The 17,717-nt window shown below is 44.3% G+C and overlaps 2 protein-coding genes across 4 annotated transcripts in view; both read left to right on the forward strand.

Moving 5' to 3' along the window:
* The window catches only part of TPD52 (tumor protein D52), a 33,262-nt gene extending 26,208 nt beyond the window's left edge, over positions 1–7,054 (forward strand). For 2 of the 3 annotated variants that reach the window (XM_075550634.1, XM_075550635.1), the window contains 3 exons: positions 1,122–1,163; positions 3,376–3,424; positions 6,809–7,054. In XM_075550634.1, coding sequence (XP_075406749.1) covers positions 1,122–1,163; positions 3,376–3,424; positions 6,809–6,931 — 214 coding nt within the window. In that variant the 3' untranslated portion in view covers positions 6,932–7,054. The remainder of the gene's footprint in view (positions 1–1,121; positions 1,164–3,375; positions 3,425–6,808) is intronic. The other variant, XM_075550636.1, reaches the window with a different exon arrangement.
* A 6,059-nt stretch (positions 7,055–13,113) lies between these two features.
* Positions 13,114–17,717, forward strand: part of MRPS28 (mitochondrial ribosomal protein S28) — a 138,257-nt gene continuing 133,653 nt past the window's right edge. Inside the window, exon 1 of the mRNA XM_075550637.1 lies at positions 13,114–13,365. Coding sequence (XP_075406752.1) covers positions 13,150–13,365 — 216 coding nt within the window. The 5' untranslated portion in view covers positions 13,114–13,149. The remainder of the gene's footprint in view (positions 13,366–17,717) is intronic.

Raw genomic sequence — 17,717 nt, forward strand, 5'->3', positions numbered from 1 at the left:
GGAATGTATCTACATAAGGACTAGAGAGCGAGTCAGATAGCTGTGGATGGACCTGACATTGACATTTGCCCTGTTCTTCCTACGAAGGAACCCTGTGGCTTAGTGATTATGTGTTGGGCCGCTAACATGGTCAGCAGTTCAAAGCCACCTGCTTCTCCACGGGAGAGAGATGAGGCCTTCTACTCCTGTGAAGAGTCACAGTCTCAGAAACCCAGGGGCAGTTCTACCTTGTCTTACAGGGTCGCTACGAGTCAGGACCGAGTCGATGGCAGTGAGTTTGGTTTGGGAGTAGTTCTTCCTACAAAAATCACTTCCTCAACCCCCCCGCCCCCCCGCCCCCCGTCTTTTGTAACTTTCTGTATTCATTTCCTTTCCTCTTCAAGGGGGTGTGTTTAATTCTTGGTTTCCCTCGTAAAATATAACAGCAAATCTGGTCCTTCTAAAAGTAAGTGGCTGTGCTGCATGGCTGTTAAGGACATGTAATTTAATAGAGATTGAGTACAAGTGTCGCTGATTAGAAACTGGTGCTGTTACTAAGGATCAGACATGATTTTGAAATGATTTAACGTTGTCTAATAGATGAGTTACTTTAAAACCTTCACTTTTGGACCTGGGGAAAAGATGGCTGCCAGACCCCTAAACTTATCTTGCTTTGGTCTGCGCATCTCAGTGTGTGTACATGTGTGCGTCCGTGTATGTATGCGTGCTTTGTTTTTGAGGGGAGGTGACGGACATGGCTTTGAAGTGCTGGATACCAAGGTTCTGCTTTGGATTCCGCTTTTGCACCAGCTTTGTGACCTTGGGTAAATCACTTCACTTCTTAGCCTTTATACAGAATGACGCATAAGTGCAGGTGAAAGCACTGAACAGTTCTCACGTTTGCTATAAAAAAAGTTTATTACTTGCTGTACTAACTACGGGGATTATGCTGAAATTGACTCACGAATAAAATTATGCAAGAATCACTTGGACTGCCTCTCCTCCACCTCAAAAAGTCAATAATTCTTCATGATGTCAAAATAAATAAGCCTCTTATAAAGCTAAGTTTTAGTTAGCTTTTTAATAAGTCTACTCACTACTGTACTAACTTCATTTCTATATCTTTTAATGCTGCCAAATAGTATACGCTCCATTCAGCACTCAATTAGCATGCCTGCTATGAGGTAATGTATATTTTCACAAAATGTGATTGGTCTTGTGCTTTCGTATTAAGTAGAATTCACCTTTACCTGTTTAACGTTGTATCTATTTGCACTTGCTCTTCCTGGGACATTGGGATGGGTGCCGAAGATTGCTGGCATGGATGTGTGTTTAAGAATTTCTACTTCTGTGTTATTTTTATAAGCCTCTTAGATTTCTTCACATCAGAAACCGGTTTGCTTGAAAAAGCCCACACTATTGATCTAAGAAACCTCCTTTTGCGGGGCTAGAAATGTCTCTCCATGAGCTATAATTACCCAATTTTCTTGCCTCCTCCCCGTTTCTTATTTCCCTGATCCTAGTGTGACATTCGAGGTGCCCTGCTGGTGTAGAGGTTACGAGTTGGGGTAGTAAGCGGCAAGCTCAAAACCACCAGCTGCTACATGGGAGAAGCGGGAAGCTTTCTACTCCAGTAAAGAGTTCCAGTCTGAAACGCACAGGGGCAGCCCTGCCCTGTCCTGTAGAGTCACTGTGACTGGCCGTTGACTCGCTGACAGTGATTGAGAGTGTGATCTTTAAAGAGCCCTGGTGGAGCTATTGTTTAAGCACGGGATTTCTAACTGCAAGGTTAGCGGTTCAAACCCACCAGCCGCTCCTTGGGATGAGGCAACTTCCTCCCATAGGTTTCCAGCCTTGGAAACCCTACATAGAGTCCCCGTGAGTCAGCATCGATTCACCGGCAGTGGGCAGTGTGACATTTTAAGCCATCTCTACTTAAATCTACTATCCTCTTTCACCGAGAAGCGTGACGCAGTGTCACCTGACCACTCGAGGGAGGCAGAGGATTTTTGGCATATGATTTGAGGTTTTTTTCATACATCAGAATTACTGGAGGGCTAAGGAAACCTGCTTGCTGGGCCCCTCCTAAAGGGCTTGTGCTTCTGTAGGCTTACACTGGGACCCGCAAATCCATGCCTCACGAATCCGTGCGGGACCACACTTTGAGAACCAGTTGGCTTAGCCTGTGCTGCTGGGCAGCTCTGTGGAAACAGGACAGCCTTGTTCACTGTGTCCTTTTCATTTGCGGGTAGTAGAAAGGATTCTCACACACCAGAAGAAATAACAACAAAGCGTTGGAAACAGACAAAGGTGCTGGGGTGAGCTTTAGACAATATGGGCAAAGGTAAAGGCAGCAAAGCCGTGCTTCTGGGCTCTTTCTTCTTTGGCGTCCCTCTCGAGGATTCAAGCAGTGGCTATGCATTGGCTACCAACTGCAAAACCAGCTCCAAACCACCAGCCACTCCCTTGGCAGAAAGAAGAGGGGATCCCATAAAGAGTCAGTCTTGGAAACCCACAGGGCAGGTCTGCTCTGTCCTCTAGGGTCGCTAGGAGTCAGCACCAAGTAGAAGGCAGTGAGCTTGGTGTTTTGGTTTGCCCTGTTGATTATGCTGTTTCCTGATTAGGAAACCTATAGCCTGCTTTTTCTGCTTGGGTGCTGAGGAATTTTGCAGGAATTTTGTCAGGTAACAAATTCATTTAAACATGAGTTCTACAGCACAGCACCTTAATTAAAATTAAATTAGTCACATGGTGACATTTGGGGTTGTGAAAGAATTGGTATTTTACTTGCTGTTGTCCCTTTTCCTCGCCTATGGTGGGACTGTATATCACCTGTGTCCAAGATTGGCTTTGTTCATGGATTCAAAAATGAAATTACAGCATTGTTAAAACAGATATTGATCCTCTAGTAATACTAGACAATATTTTTGTGTGTGCACGTTCATAGGAGGTATCCGATGGGGGCATTAAATGTTTCTAGATGAATTTTTTTTCTGTCCCCCAAATTTTCTTCAAGTGGTTTAAGTGCGTCTTATCATTTTATTTCTCAACGTTGAGATAAGACAAGCGCTGCACATGGGACATATGTGTTTTAGGTAGTCTCATCCCTCCTGTACTGTTACTTTTGTAAGCTGACCGTGCTGTTTGTTTTTACATGATGTTCATGTAATCAAATTAGCTTAGTATGGAAATGAGGGGGGCCTGATGTTCACACGTAAAAACGTACAGTGCAAGGCATGATTATGTAAAAAGGCAATATATCTATTCTTTGGCTTAGGGAGAGCTGATCCTAATATGTTTCTTAATATTTGGAAACAACTAATGATGTTTTTTAAAGTTGTTATTTCCCCCCCAGTGTTTGTAGTTATACTATTTGTTTTTATTTTCCCTCCATAGAAACTCCCCGACCTTCAAATCATTTGAAGAAAAGGTTGAAAACTTAAAGGCAAGTGGAGAAATGACTATATTTGGGGGGAGGGGGAGTGGCGCCATAGTGTGGGTACATTATGCACATTTCTTTCTAAAAATACTTGGAGAACTTTAAGAATCCTACTCACTACATGATGGATGGGCAGTGAATTCTGCGTGTGTGTTGGAGATGTCAGCATGAGGACTGTTAGAAAAAGATATCATTTAAACCACAAGTGTGCTCGAAAAGTTTGTGCTCCTCTTCATCGGAAATATTTCTACAATTGGGCAAAGTTTAATATTTTAGAAAAATGTAAAGCATTTTAGGAAAACACAAAACATTAATAAAAAGAGAGAGAACTTTTCTTGCCATCCAGAGACAATGTTCTGTTTGTGGTGGGATTATATCAATATGCTTTATAAAACAACTACCGTATATACTCGAATATAAGCCGACCCGAGTATAAGCCAAGGCACCTGATTATTACCTGGGAAACTAGAAAAACTGATTGACTCAAGTATAAGCCTAGGGTGGAAAATGCAAAAGCTATTGGTGAGTTTCAATAATCAAAACAAATAAAAATAAAATTGCTAAAAATTGAGACATCAGTGGAGTAATGCATTTAAATATTTATTTTAAATAAAAAACATAAATAAAAGGACAAGTCATTTAACATTAGTAATCCAGCACAGTAAGTGGAAAATAGGTTCAACAAAAACAATAAGGTATCAACAATGATACCTTAAGAGTACTATTCCCTGAGTTCAATCAGCAACCAAGCTAAAATGTAAAGAGTTAAAATCCTTCAAAACTGGATTCCTCATCATCACCCGTATCCCAATGTAGAGCTTCAGCTGGTGTGAAGTCATCACAGACGCTGTCCTCACTGAGATCGCCGTCATCACCATCACTGCTGTCATTTTCAGACAAAGCGCAGTCTTCACTGCCATCCATAGCATTACTAATACTACATTTCTGGAAGGCACGTCGCACCATGTCTTCTGGAATGTCTTCCCATGCATCTGGAACCCACTTTGCTATTAACTCTATGTCAGGCTTCATGAGATTTCCTCCTTTTGTTAGTCGGGCTTGACCAGATGACATCCATTCATGCCACATCCTTCGCACTTCGCACACGGTCTTTAAAAGGCTTATTCAAAGATACACGTCATAGGATGGCTCTGATTGATTAGATGTGAGTAAACAAACATTCAAAGTCCTGCAGTGTCAGTGGGGCTTGAATGAACAGTGGAGAAATGGCAATCACCCACGAGATAACGGGTGCTCGTCCTGTTACCTCTTGGGGGAGGGGGTGCAGCAAGACCCATGTATAAGCCGAACCCCAGTTTTTCAGCACATTTTTTGTGCTGAAAAACTGCTTATACACAAGTATGTACAGTAATTCATACATTATAAGCACATTCCCATGTCATTAAATATTCCCCTTCAATATGTTATTTAATCACTGCCATTATACAAAGGAATTTCAAAAGGCTCATGTGAAAATTCCAGTCTTTTAATTCCATTCTTCTGTGAATTTCTTGAAGTTCCCTTATGTAATATGGATATCATTTGTTTAATCCTCAATCATTGTAAATTTTAATTATAAATAATGCCATGATGACAATTTGTCAGTGTCATCAATGGCAACAGACAAAGGTTCACTGTTTTATTTTATTTTTTAATGTTTTTAATTTTGGTGAAAGAGAATGGTTTTCCATAGTTAGGAATTCACTGCTTGGTAAATCATCTTGTTTTCAAAATGATACTCAAAACGATCACGTGGGAGTGAGGAAGAGCAACTTCCACCAGTGTGTCTTGGCCAATGTGGTTGGGGGAAAGATGCGGTTGTGTGCTCTCCCAAATATTTAGTCCTGAAAACCCTGCTTAGAGCATTGTGAGTTGGAAAAAGGTGAGCCAAAGAATAGAGAAGGGGGTCCAGTGTGGTGAGTACTTCTTCAGTTTGGTAAATGGTCAGTTGCAAAGGCTCTTGACGCGTTCGGATAATTAAGGCATGTTTTTATAAATGTAGTAGCTATGGGAGATATTCCACCAAAGGCAAGTCCATTGCCGTTTAGTCAATTCAGACACAGTTAGTCAATTCAGATAGAGGGTTTCCAAGATGGTGCTTCTCTACCAGAAAGCTTCCTCTTTATCCCAGCAGATTTGAACTGCTGACCTTGCAGGCCCAACGCCAAACCCACAGCCCCACTAGGGTCCCTTGAGAATGGATATACATTATAAAGATGTCTCAAAACAGTTCAAAAGTACTGCCTATTTTTTCATGGGAGAACAAAGGATGAGAGAGAAAATTCTACCCACTTTCTTGATACATAACCAGTCTCTGGCTACTCAGGGTTGAATGAGGTCAAGTTCACACTCCCGATGAGTTTCTGGTTTGGACTGGTTCCTAAGATTAGCCAACTGTCTTGTTGGTCAGTCATGAAATGCACCATGATGAGAGCGCCTAGTTCGGATTGATAATGATGAGTGACACGTCACGTGTAAGGGTTTTGAAAAGCATCTCTTGCTTTAAAGTATGGGGCAGATGCGCCTATTCAAATGAATGTTTATCGATGTCTCAGGTCAGATAGGTGGGATCAGTGCTTCCAGTGGATGTGAATCACCTTGGGCTCTTGCTGATGTCTAGACATCAGTTCTGTAGGCACACGGGAGGAGCCTGGTGATGCAGTAGTTACAAGTTGGACCGTGGTCTGCAGATCAGCAGTTGGAAACCAGTGGCCCCTCTGTGGGAGAAAGATGGGGGGTTTCTACTCCCATAAACAGTTACAATCACCGAACCTCACAGGGACGGTTTTACCCTGACCTATAGGGTCACTGTGGGTCTGTATCGACTCAATAGCAGTCAGTTTGGGGAGATTCCAGGTGGTGGTGGGATGCCTGCCTGGGAATCTCTGAGCTAGTGTTGGTTCTGTCGGACAGTACTTCAACAGAGGGTTACAGCTAACTGAGGGAGGGGGAGGATCTATTTTTTAAACTGGGCTTAATATAGTTGAACAAGTGCAAATGAACAGCTGATTTGATGCGATACAGAGTGCCTTCCAAGTATCGAGAGGGTTCACTAGGTATTTTAAAATAGTAGCGGGTCCCCATGAGTCAGAACAGGAAGATTGGGAGGTCTTACCGAGTGCGTTAGACAGAACTGCCTATGGAAAGAGCACTTGGAGGAGGCAGAATAGGGTGATCAGCGTGGATAGCTCAGCAGAGATGGTTTGTTTGTTTTTTAAGCCACACTGAACATTAACAACAGCACCAAGTTTCACACAGACGTAATGATCCTGACCTTGTCCGTTCCCGGGATATCTCTTCTTTAAAGTAACACTAGATTTCCCTTATGCAGAGCCAGCTAAATTTGTGTTTTCTCCTCATGTCTCTCCCTTTTTTGAACCTTTTCTTAAGTCTAAAGTAGGGGGCACCAAGCCTGCTGGCGGGGACTTCGGAGAAGTCTTGAACTCCACCGCAAATGCCAGTGCCACCACTACGGAGCCTCTTACGGAGCAGCCGATGCAAGAGAAGCCGTGATTCCCACCCCCGTTCTGCTGCCCACTGCCAAGCTGCCGCGAGGGAGATGCAGGCACGTCTCGTCAGCACTCATTGCCCTGCGTTTCCACCAGATGTGCTTTTCTTTAGCTTTAGATATTCCTTTGACCACATAGCTTGTGAGTTAGGAAAAATAATAAATTAAAAAAAAAAATATATATATATATATATATATATATCTTCACCTCTGTTCCTGGAAAACCCCTTCCACTATGCATCAGAAAGCTCTGGATGGAGACACCATTATTGATCAAAGAAGCTGCCCAAGCTCTTGAAATGTTCTATCTTTATAAAGTTGCTCTGAATCTGGATGCCATTTTGGTCTTTGTCTTCTGTAAAATTTGCCCCAACCTCCCACCCCCCACTTTTTTTTGAGCCTCTGTATATTTGATTCCTAACTATATTGGTTCTTTTAATTTTTCTGAATTATGGCTATTAAAAATTTGGGAATAATATTCCTTATCACTAAGGGAAGAGCTACCAACTACCAAAAAGAAGGTTTTTTTGTTTGTGAATAAACACTGTTTTTGAATACAGTACATGTCTTCTAAATATTATGAATATACTGGACTAAATAAATCAGCTCTATATCCAACTTGCGAAAGTTTTGTATGTGATCATCTGTACAGTCTATCAAAACACTCAGTGTCGTGAGAGCAGAATCTCTATCTTGTTCATCCTCAATTGACTGCACAGCCTTGTCGCATATTGGTTTTTATTACACCTCTATCAATTTATTCTTCATTGGCTGAAAACACTAATTTCAGGGACAAAGCCACAAGATAACATTCTGAGCCAAGCATATTCTATCATCCATGAGTTGAAATAGGAATACTTTCTTCAGATATTTAATTCCCAAGCCTGGGTTTTTCAGCTGTACAGATGCTGAACTCCGTTCCATCGGGGGGAGACATGGCTGCCTTCATTTAATTCATTTAGTACCATTTGCCAAACCAGGCAGAGATCTGCAACTAGTATTACTTGAAATGGTTTTCTGCTAAGGGATTGGTGATAACCCCCGAGGATGCAATATATTTTGGACTACAAGAAAGGTAATAAAAACTCATGATACAAGACCCTCCTCATCACATTCTACGTGTTTGTTCTCACTCTGTTATAAAGTCATAAATGAAATTGTAGACATTGCCTTCTACCTTGAAAACAGCATTGGGATGTGAATGATGCAAAGCCCCGGGCCTGGATGGCCTAGAGGCCAAGTACTCTGTCCATTCCAACAACTACTACCTTATCACCACCACCTTTCCCTCGCCTGGCAGTGGCCTACAAGGTTGCATTTATTTTTGACCAGGTTGTGACTCTTTTGTTGTTTATGCCACATAGTAATTGCCAAGCTTGCGATGGCCTGGGATTTTTTTTTTTTAAGCATGGTTAGATTTACTTCAGGATCAATAATCCTCTGGAAACCACACTTGAAAAGCCACAGTGCTGGTTACTAGAAAATAGCACTACCATTCTTGATTGCTTTTGTTGGCACTTTAGATGCATTGAAACTCTATTACATGTGAAAAGTCTAATAAAGTCTGCCTATCCACAGTGTAGGTCTCAATATTGATTATGAGGCCCATGACCTGGATAGCTTGTTTTATTAAAGAATCAACCGACATCTATGCTAAAAGAAGTCAGGGTTGCTTGGTTGGTTTTAACTATCAGCTTTAAGTCACCACTCATTGGTCTTAACCTAAAATACCCTAAATTGTAACCTCTTTGAGGCTTTAAAACCAGTTGCACAAAAGCATGGTCTTCAAAGTCATTCAGGAGAGTTTGCTGTTTTATAAAGATATTGTTACCACTCAACATAACTGGTAAAATATTTTTTCTTGCCAACTAGTAAATTTGTTTTGAAATCCATCATCTGCTTTTCACCACATTCTTTCCTGCGTGTCCTGACCCATTTCCTATATTTTCAACAAAGCTAAATGGAATGAGATGGCAGTTTAAGTTGGGTGAGAGTCAAATATCTTCACTGCCCTCCTCCATAGAGACAGTAATCTGGGGCTGGGAATTCAGTTGCACATGTAGGCGGGTATTCTAGATGGTTGTGAAAAGAGAAACAGGAGTCACTTTTCGATGGACCTACACTACAGGAGCCCGATGGTATTGTGGACTAGATGTTGACATGCTCTCAAGGTCGACAGGTCAAACACCCAGGCCATTGTGTATGAGAAAGAGACCGTTGATTGGTGGTCTCTGAAACCTTGTATGGGGTCTTTATGAATAGCAATCAACTTGATGGCAGTGGGTTTTACCTAACACTTAAGTACGAAATGATTTACACTGAGGCACTTTGCTCCTTAAAAGAAGTCTGAAAAATAAAGTGGGAAGAAATTTAGAAAAATTAACATAAGGATTTGGAAACATTCAAAATGGTGTTTGCGGCAGATTCAATATTATGAATTCACAGACACTTTAACAAGTTGTGAACACAGTAATTACTAAGAACACCTGGCTACCCTATTTTATTTTGTGCCTGGCGGCACTACGACAGGGAAACATCAGTGAAATCAAGAGAAAGTGAAATAAGACAATGTCTCTGAAAAGCTCATCCGCTAACAGAGTGATGTGCTTCATTCGTTGCACATGGGGCAGCATAGCAGCAGTGCTTGTTTAGAAGCCCAAGCCAGCCAGGGGAGCAAATAGCAGCAATCTGAGGATCCCTGCAGCGACTCAAAGCAACAACTGAAATAGAAAAGACATGTTTGGGCTCACTTTTATGGATACGTTAATATATATATCTTGTATGGTATTTGAAAACAATAAAAATGCTCTAATTTGGGTATGAGTTCGTATATGCCACCTATCTGCCAACAAGGATAAGTGCATTCTAAAGCTTTCACATCCTATAGATGAAAAGACCATGAGCAGCTATTCTGAGTCAGTGTATCAAGCAAAACTGCAAAAGCTACTTGCTGGCTGTGGAGAAAGTCATGTATCAAGAGCCAGGTCAAAACCCTGTAGGCCATATATGTCAAGACTCCGTGTGTTTCTTTTTACGTCTTCCAACCCTGATGGAGAAATCAGATTTTTGCTCATGATAAGCAGACATTTGGTCATAGCATCCTTATTTCTATTGACTGCCCAATTCTATAGGGTCGTCGTGAGTCCAAATTGACAGCATTGAGTTTTGGGTTTTGTCCAATTCTAACTGGATTCGTAACAGAGACCCTGTTGGCTCACGGCGGTATCACTCTTAGGTACATCTGAAAATGTGTTGTTCGGTGCTGTCGGGTCAGTTCTCACGCATAGCACCCTCTGCACAACAGAACGAAACCCTGCCTGGCCCACACCAGCCGACACCAACCACGGTGCCTACACCAGAGCCCACCGTGGCAGCCACGGTGGCAATCCTTCCTCTTATTCACTGCCTCTCTACCACATGGTATCCTTTCCAGGGAGGGCTCAGTCATTTCCCTTTTATTGTGACTGAATAGAAAGTGGCGATCCCTTTGAAAACGTAACAGACTAAAGTTTGTCCACAAATGCTGCTCGCCACAGTCCTGAGGGAATTGATCATCTTGTTGAAGCAGGAGCTGAATGTGTCTATTGAATTTTAGAGCTGGGCCTGTAGTAACCACTTGTGTTTTGTAGATACTTATGTGCTTACGTTTACAAAGGGCTTTCTTACATTTAGTGAGAAAGATAATTCCTTGATTTTATGAGTGAAGGAAGCAACGGAATTGGCAGCATTAAATGGCCTTATTTAAAGTCCAAATAAGGAGTGCTGGTGGTGCAGTGGTTAAACGCTGGGTGCTAATGAAAAGGTTGATGGTTCCAGCACATGAGCTGCTCTTCGGGAGAAAAGACCTGTTGATCCACTTCCATAAAGGTTCCAGCCAAGAAAAACCCCACGGGACAGTTTGTTGTCACGTGGTCACCCTATTCCTCCTCATGACCCAGTTGTTGAGAAAGCGTTTCCTCCCCAAGGTTATGATGGAGGCCCAGTCGGTGACGCCCAACACTAGACGTGAGATGAGAGTTATCAGTAGTCAGAAGTACATAGGGCTGCATGATGGACTGGGCGTCCTGCCCCAGCTGGCTCATTCCAGGCCAGAGTGAGGAACCAGCAGGGGCTGGAAGAGACTGGTTTTCCAGTAACTCAGGGATGGGGTGGTGAGCCTCGCTTCCCATGGGAGGGTGTGTTTAGCTTTTTTGTGTGTAGTTCTATGGGCTGTGTAGTGGTTATACATCCTGCTGCCAACTTGCAAGGTCAGCAGTTCAAAACTGCCATCTACTCAGGAGAAAGACAGGGCTTTCTACTCCCATAGAGTTACAGTCTCAGAAACTCACAGGGGCAGATGTACCCTGCCCTGTATGGTCACTGAGCCCATGGTAACTCACGGGCAGTGACTTTGGTGTTTACTTTTTTTATGGGCTGCAGGGAACCGGAGTCCAATACGATACGATAAGCAGGCACTCTCCCTAGTCCTCCTGATATGGAGGATTGATTGGCCAGGTGGATTCACCCCTGAGAGAGGGAAGAAGGGGAACTGTATGTAGCTTATTTAGTGCCCTCTCGATTTTACCGGATGTCAAAGTTTCCCTTAATATTGAATAGTAGGTTCAGGTCTTACAACAGAAGAGTTAAACTATTAAGTGCTAAGAGGGAGAACTCACCCAGGATAGCACCATACTGACTTGATGAAATCACCCTGCAGTTGGCTAGTAAAGATAAACCTCTACTGAGACAATTCTCTACCATTCCTGGCCCGTGTTCTAGTATATATTTTAATGGTACCATAAACTTGATAACATCAACAAGATTTAAAACCCATCATCAGAGGCATTCTTAACACAATCCCTTCTAACTTGAACCAGAAAGCTGAGCCGCCACCCCCAGTATGAGAACCATTGAGAACCTGCTGGTGGGTTTGAGGAAAAGCTAGATTGGCAGCTTACTTTGAAGACATTTGGTCAAGGAGTGCTAAAGGTTTTGAACAGAGCATGCCAAGACTGAGAACTAAATAATCGGAGCAACGGAGTGAGGTTGAGAGTAAAGGCAGGGGTCTTTGGTGGGGCATCATTCGGAGATTTCCTAATTCACTGGAATTAGATTGTAGCCATCTAATGGTGTCTAAAAAATCAATTTTGCTTGGTGGGAGGACTTAATAAAGAGTCAAAGGAGGACAAAGTAAGATCCATGCTTCATCCCATATTTGAACCTTAGTCCTGGCCGCTAACCACAAGGTTGGCCATTCCAGCCCACCAGCCACTTCTTGGGAGAAAGTTGAGGCTTTATGTTCTGCATTGTTTGTTTTTTAATAAAAAGAAAATCATGTTAGCCTTGGGAACCCAACGTGGCAGTTCTACTGTCCTGTCGGCTCGCTGTGAGTTACCATCTACAGGGTGGTAGTGAGTTGATGTTAGGTACCAGGCACCAGAGAGCCAACCTCAGCAGGTATGGCGCTTCCTATGGTTGGGAGAAAACATATTACATTTATTTTAAGCATATTGTTCTTAACTGCCAATCATGAGAACCCTACACTCAACAGAGCAAAAATATTGCCCAGTCTGGTGTCCTTCCCAAGATCATTTGCTGGGTAGGCCATTTTTGACCCATAGGGTTTCCATTGGTTGACTTTGAAAACAGACCCGACAGGTCTTTCTTACTGGTCTTACTCTGGAAGCTGCCCTGAAAACTGCTCAGTAGCCTTTGGACCTCCCACTAAGGGCTGCGTGGTGGCTGTGCTTGCGGGGCACGGTGGGAAATCAAACCCGGGGCTCGCGCACAAAACGCGCCCTTCCTGCCTGCCAGCAAGTGGCAGAGAGAATGACAGGAGCCGGAGACAGAGCGCGTTTGGGGCTCTGATTCCCAAAGGAACCATCAAGGGCAAGGCGGGCAGGGCCTGAGTCTAAATCCTTGGAGTCCGCCCGCTCACAGGCAGCCGACAAGGCAGGGCAGAACGGCCCGGTTGGGTCCTGCGGTCCGTTCCAGGGCGGAGACATTTTCTCCGGTGTGGATCCAAGTCAGAGAAAGGGTCTCCTCCCAGGACCCAAATCAAAGGACGTCCGGACCGGCCAAACCCCCGCTAGTCCAACACGCTTTGCAAGTACACCGGAAGGACAAGCTGCCGCGACGAGACCAGCTAGGCCACGCCTTCCGGCAAGTGGGCGGGCCTCTCTGGCCCCGCCCGTGACCTGCGCGCCGACGACGGGAGTCAAAGGTCAGAGGTAGCGGAGAAAGCATGGCGGCGCTGTGTGCCACTCGCGCCGTGGCTGCCGACAGCCGTTTCCTGCGAATGTTTGTCTTCTCCCGGCCCTTCCGAAGCTCAGGCACTCAGAGTGGCTCCGGAGAGGGCGGTTCCGATGCCGTGGAACCTCGAACTCGCGCCGGCGGCTTTGCGAGCGCTTTGGAGCGCCACTCGGAGCTGCTCCAGCAGCAGCAGGCGGAGCCCGAGCGGGTGAGGAGTTGTGCGACGCTGTGGGCGGGGCCTGCCGTCAGGTCGGGGCGGAGCAAGCTCGGGGGCGGGGCTCGGCGTAACGGGGCGGGGCCTGGACTGGAAGCCGTCGCCGCTGACGTGGTGTAGGGCTCTTGGTAGTTTCCTCCTTTCGTTACCAGTCCGTGTGGTCCTGCGCGGTCGCCCGTACCAGCAGGGGGCGCTGCCGACCTGGTTCTCTGGGACCTCTGGGCTGCGGCGCGTCTTTCTCCTTGGAGGAGGTTAGGATTTTAGGTCGTCTTGTCTGCATGGTGGGAGAAAGACGGGGCTTTCTACTCCAGAAACGAGTTACACACAGTCTCTGCAACTCACAGGAGCAGTTCTAATCGTCCTCAGGGTCTCTGGGAGTGCACATCGGGTCGATGGCATTGAGTTCGGCTTTGTTCTGCATTGTAGCTGTATCCAGCGTGGGCCTTTAGTGCGTGGCATAGTCCCTCTGTACGTATTCGATGATGTAGTGAATGAGAGGATTACTGTGTTTGTGAGCTTGACCAATTATAGGATCTCCCAGTGTTTCACTTTGCCTTCCGGCAAAAGACTTTCTGATAACAATAATAAATTATCGCTCTCTCACTGCCACCGAGTTGATGCCGATTTATAGCGACCCTATAGGACAGGATAAACTGCCCTTGGGAGTTTCGGAGACTATAACTACCTACAGGAGTAGAAAGCTCCTTCTTGACCCCGCGGGTGGCTACTGGTTTCGAACTGCGGGTCTTTCAGATTGCAGCCTAATTTGTAACCACTGTGCCACCCCAAATCCCCACTCCTGCAGGGTTGTTCCAACACAGCGACTCTGTATGGCGCCTCTGAAGTTGTAAATCTTATGGGAGCAGATAGCCTCCTCTTTTTCCTGAAGAGTGATTGGTGAGTGAGTCACCAGCCCTGCAGTTAGCAGCCCAACACACATGCGCCTGACACTGCCACCAGGACTTTGTATGTACACTCACACACCGCTGCAGTTGGATGGATTCTGGCTCACAGTGACCATGTAGGACTTAAGAGCTGCCGGGAGGGTTTCCAAGGCTGTACATCTTTACAGAACAACCCACCTTTCAGTTAGCATCTGAGTGCTTAAACCACTAGACCACCAGGATTCCATGTCTATGTGTAATTTTTGTCTTTGCTGGTCAACACTTTTGGGAAGTGCAATAAAGTTACTAAATGCATAAAATAGACAAAGAATAGAAGTTTGGGTTTATTTCTGCATTTGTTTAAGAGTTGGGGGGTCATCGAATTGATTCTGATTAAGAGGCCCTTTGTTCAACAGAATGAAACACTGCCCCAGCTGGACCTGGACTGTCTTCCCAGTTGTTATGTTTGAACTCATTATTGCAGCCCCTGGGTCAACTCATCTCTTTGAATGTCTTCCTCTTTTTTGCTAACATTCTACCAAACATGGCATCCTTTTCTCAGGGACTGATCTCTGCGAATAACCTGTCCAAACCATGTGAGACAAAGTCTTGCCATTCTCGCTTCTCTGACTGTACTTCCTTCCTCCAGATGGTTTGCCATTCAAGCCCTAGTATACCACATGATTTTCTGATTTGCTCATGTCTAGGATATTGGACTTCATGCATTCCATTTCATTTTTGAAGACTTCCAATTTTCTTAGATCCTACTTTGTAATTGCAATTACATTTGTAATTAAATTCTAAACTTTGACTATAAATGGATATTTGTGGCAATGTGTTCCCATTTGGAGGATATGAGGGTCCTGAAGGATGTAATGAGTTCTGAGTTTTTCTGGTAAGGGCAAGGTCAGCAGTTGGAACTCATCAGCCGCTCCGAGGGAGGAAGATGCTCCTGTAAAGACTGACAGCCTCAGGAGCACTAGAGAGAGCTGCTATAAATTGGAATAGACTCCATGGCATTGGGTTTGGTATTTCATCAGCTACTCAGATGAGGCAGCTCACTCGTCACTGCTTGTATTTTGAATCCTTTCCAGCCTTGTCTGTTAGCCTCCGCAGGGCATGGCCATACCCCTGCACCTCCGCCACTTCAAGCAGGGATTTCAGATTTCTTCTGCTGCCTCTTCTTTGATAGTCTTGGGAATTCTCTTTTATGCTTCCGAGATGCCTCATTCTTATAGCCAGGAGAATGGCAAAACTGACAAATCCTCGAGCTAGAGCCCTCTACGCAGTGTTTGCGTGTCTTACCCAGTCGTTTGCTGGGGGTTTAGAGAAGCGGATCAAAGAGCCCTATTAAGACATCTCACTTCCCCACACCTCGGTTGACATCCCTTCATCACCTGCTCCACCTATACAGACCTCGTCCAAGCATCTTTACAAATCCCCAGAAAACACTTCTAAATTGTTGAATTAATTATGGCAGGGATGAAAAGCTGGCATCACATGCACAGTCAGGAGGTGTTTGGGACTCACGCTCGGGGCTTCTTCACATGACATGATATGCAGCAAAGAAACGTAAGCATTAAAGAAACCACCAAGGTATTTGCGAGGGCCCCAGAGTTTTCATCTCTGCTCTTCTCGGTCCTTTCTCAGGCAGTCATCACGGGGCTCCCTAGTTTTCCCAGGAGGTAGCGAGCAGCCCCAACATATCTATTTGATTCCAGCCCAACCCCGTTTGGCAAACATTACACTGCATGCTGGAGGTTCAGTGTGTTGGATCCGGCCATGCACCTCACTTCATGCTCATGATTCTCTGTTTCTTGGCTAAAAAGGAAAGGAAATTCCCTGGGGAGTAGTGTCAGGAGGCTGGGATTTAGGCCTTAGCTCTGCTAGGCCTTAGCGTTGGAGTACTGCCAAGTCACAGACCCTTTTACTGATTTTTAAACTGATATCCTCGACTCTGCTCGCTCCATGGCCCATGTAGATTCCAACAACTCATAGCAACTCTATAGGACAGGATAGAACTAGCTCCTCAATGGGAACCCTGGTGGTTACATGTTAGCTATGTATTATGTTGCCAACCTCAAGTTCAGCAGTTCGAATACACTAGTCACTCCTCAGTAGAAAGATGAGGCTTTCTAGCCCCGTAAAGCTTTGCAGTCTTGGAAACCCACACGGGTAGTTCTACCCCATCCTATATGGTTGCTTTGAGTAGGAATCCACTCGAAGGCAGTGGGTTTGACTTTTGGGGTTTTCTTTTGGTTTGAGCTCCTAAACTGAGAGGAAGAGTTTGTTAAGCCTTCCTCTTGTCTTTCCATTATAACAGCATTAAGAGCTAAGACAACCACTTACGTCTCCTTTCCAGTGTCTATTGGCGTTTTAGGTACTTGCCTTCCATATTTATGATGAGGCATTTGATCAGTTGTTAGGTATTTTTAGTGAGAGTATTTACACATGAAACAAACCTGAATTGTCAAACTCACTGCCACTGAGTTGATTACGACTCACAGTGACCCCTGGGACAAGAGTAGACAGCCTCACCTGTCTCCCTCAGAGCACCTGGTGCGCTCAAACTGCTGGCGTTCTGGGTAGCGCTCAGTGCGTACTATGCTACGGCACCAGGCTACCAAGATGCTGATAGTTGTATGAATAGGATTTTTTTGGGAGGGAAATTCTTTATAAATCATAAAAGTACTCTTTTCTTATTTAAAAATATTTTTTAATAGCACTGAAAGTTATTGTGTGAAATGTAAAAGCCTTTTTTTTCTTTTCCTTACTTCCCCAGGGCTGGCAAGTATTTTTGTTTGTTTTCAAAAATACTGTACCTACCTTCAGAGATATGCTTAGTGGGAAAAGGATGTGGTGGCCAACTGGCAAGTCAGGAGTTCAAACCCACCGGCCACTGTGGGAGCAAGATGTGGTAGTCTGTTCCCACAGAGGCTGCGTCCATGGGAACGTTGTCAGTTCTGCTCCGTCTTCTGAGGGTGGGTCTCTAAGCAGGAATGCACTCCACGGCGGCTGGTTTTGTTGTGGCTTTTTTATTGTATGGTTGATACATAAGGTAGACATTGACATGCCGCATATACTCGAGGTTACACCAAGTTTTTCAGCACATTTTTATGCAGTTTTTATGGTAAAATTAGGTGCCTCGACTGATATTTGGGTCAGCTTATTATGCTTGAGTATATTAAGTATATTCTTAAACCCATACAAATTAGATCATACTATAAATGCTTTTTTTAAATCTTTATTATTGTTTAGAATAGATAGTTATCATTGAAATCCTGGTTCTTCTACCACTTTTTAGCTGTGTATCCTTGAAAATTACTTGATGATTACTTATCTCCTTTTCCTTTTTACAAAGGTAAGCCCTATTCCATGAGACTCTTATAAGATGAATTGAATTCACTTAATAAGCACTCATCTGCCTGAGGGGGTCAGACAGTGTACTCGCTCACCTGCCAA

This window comes from Tenrec ecaudatus, chromosome 5 (assembly GCF_050624435.1).
Source record: "Tenrec ecaudatus isolate mTenEca1 chromosome 5, mTenEca1.hap1, whole genome shotgun sequence".
Classification (NCBI taxonomy): domain Eukaryota; kingdom Metazoa; phylum Chordata; class Mammalia; order Afrosoricida; family Tenrecidae; genus Tenrec; species Tenrec ecaudatus.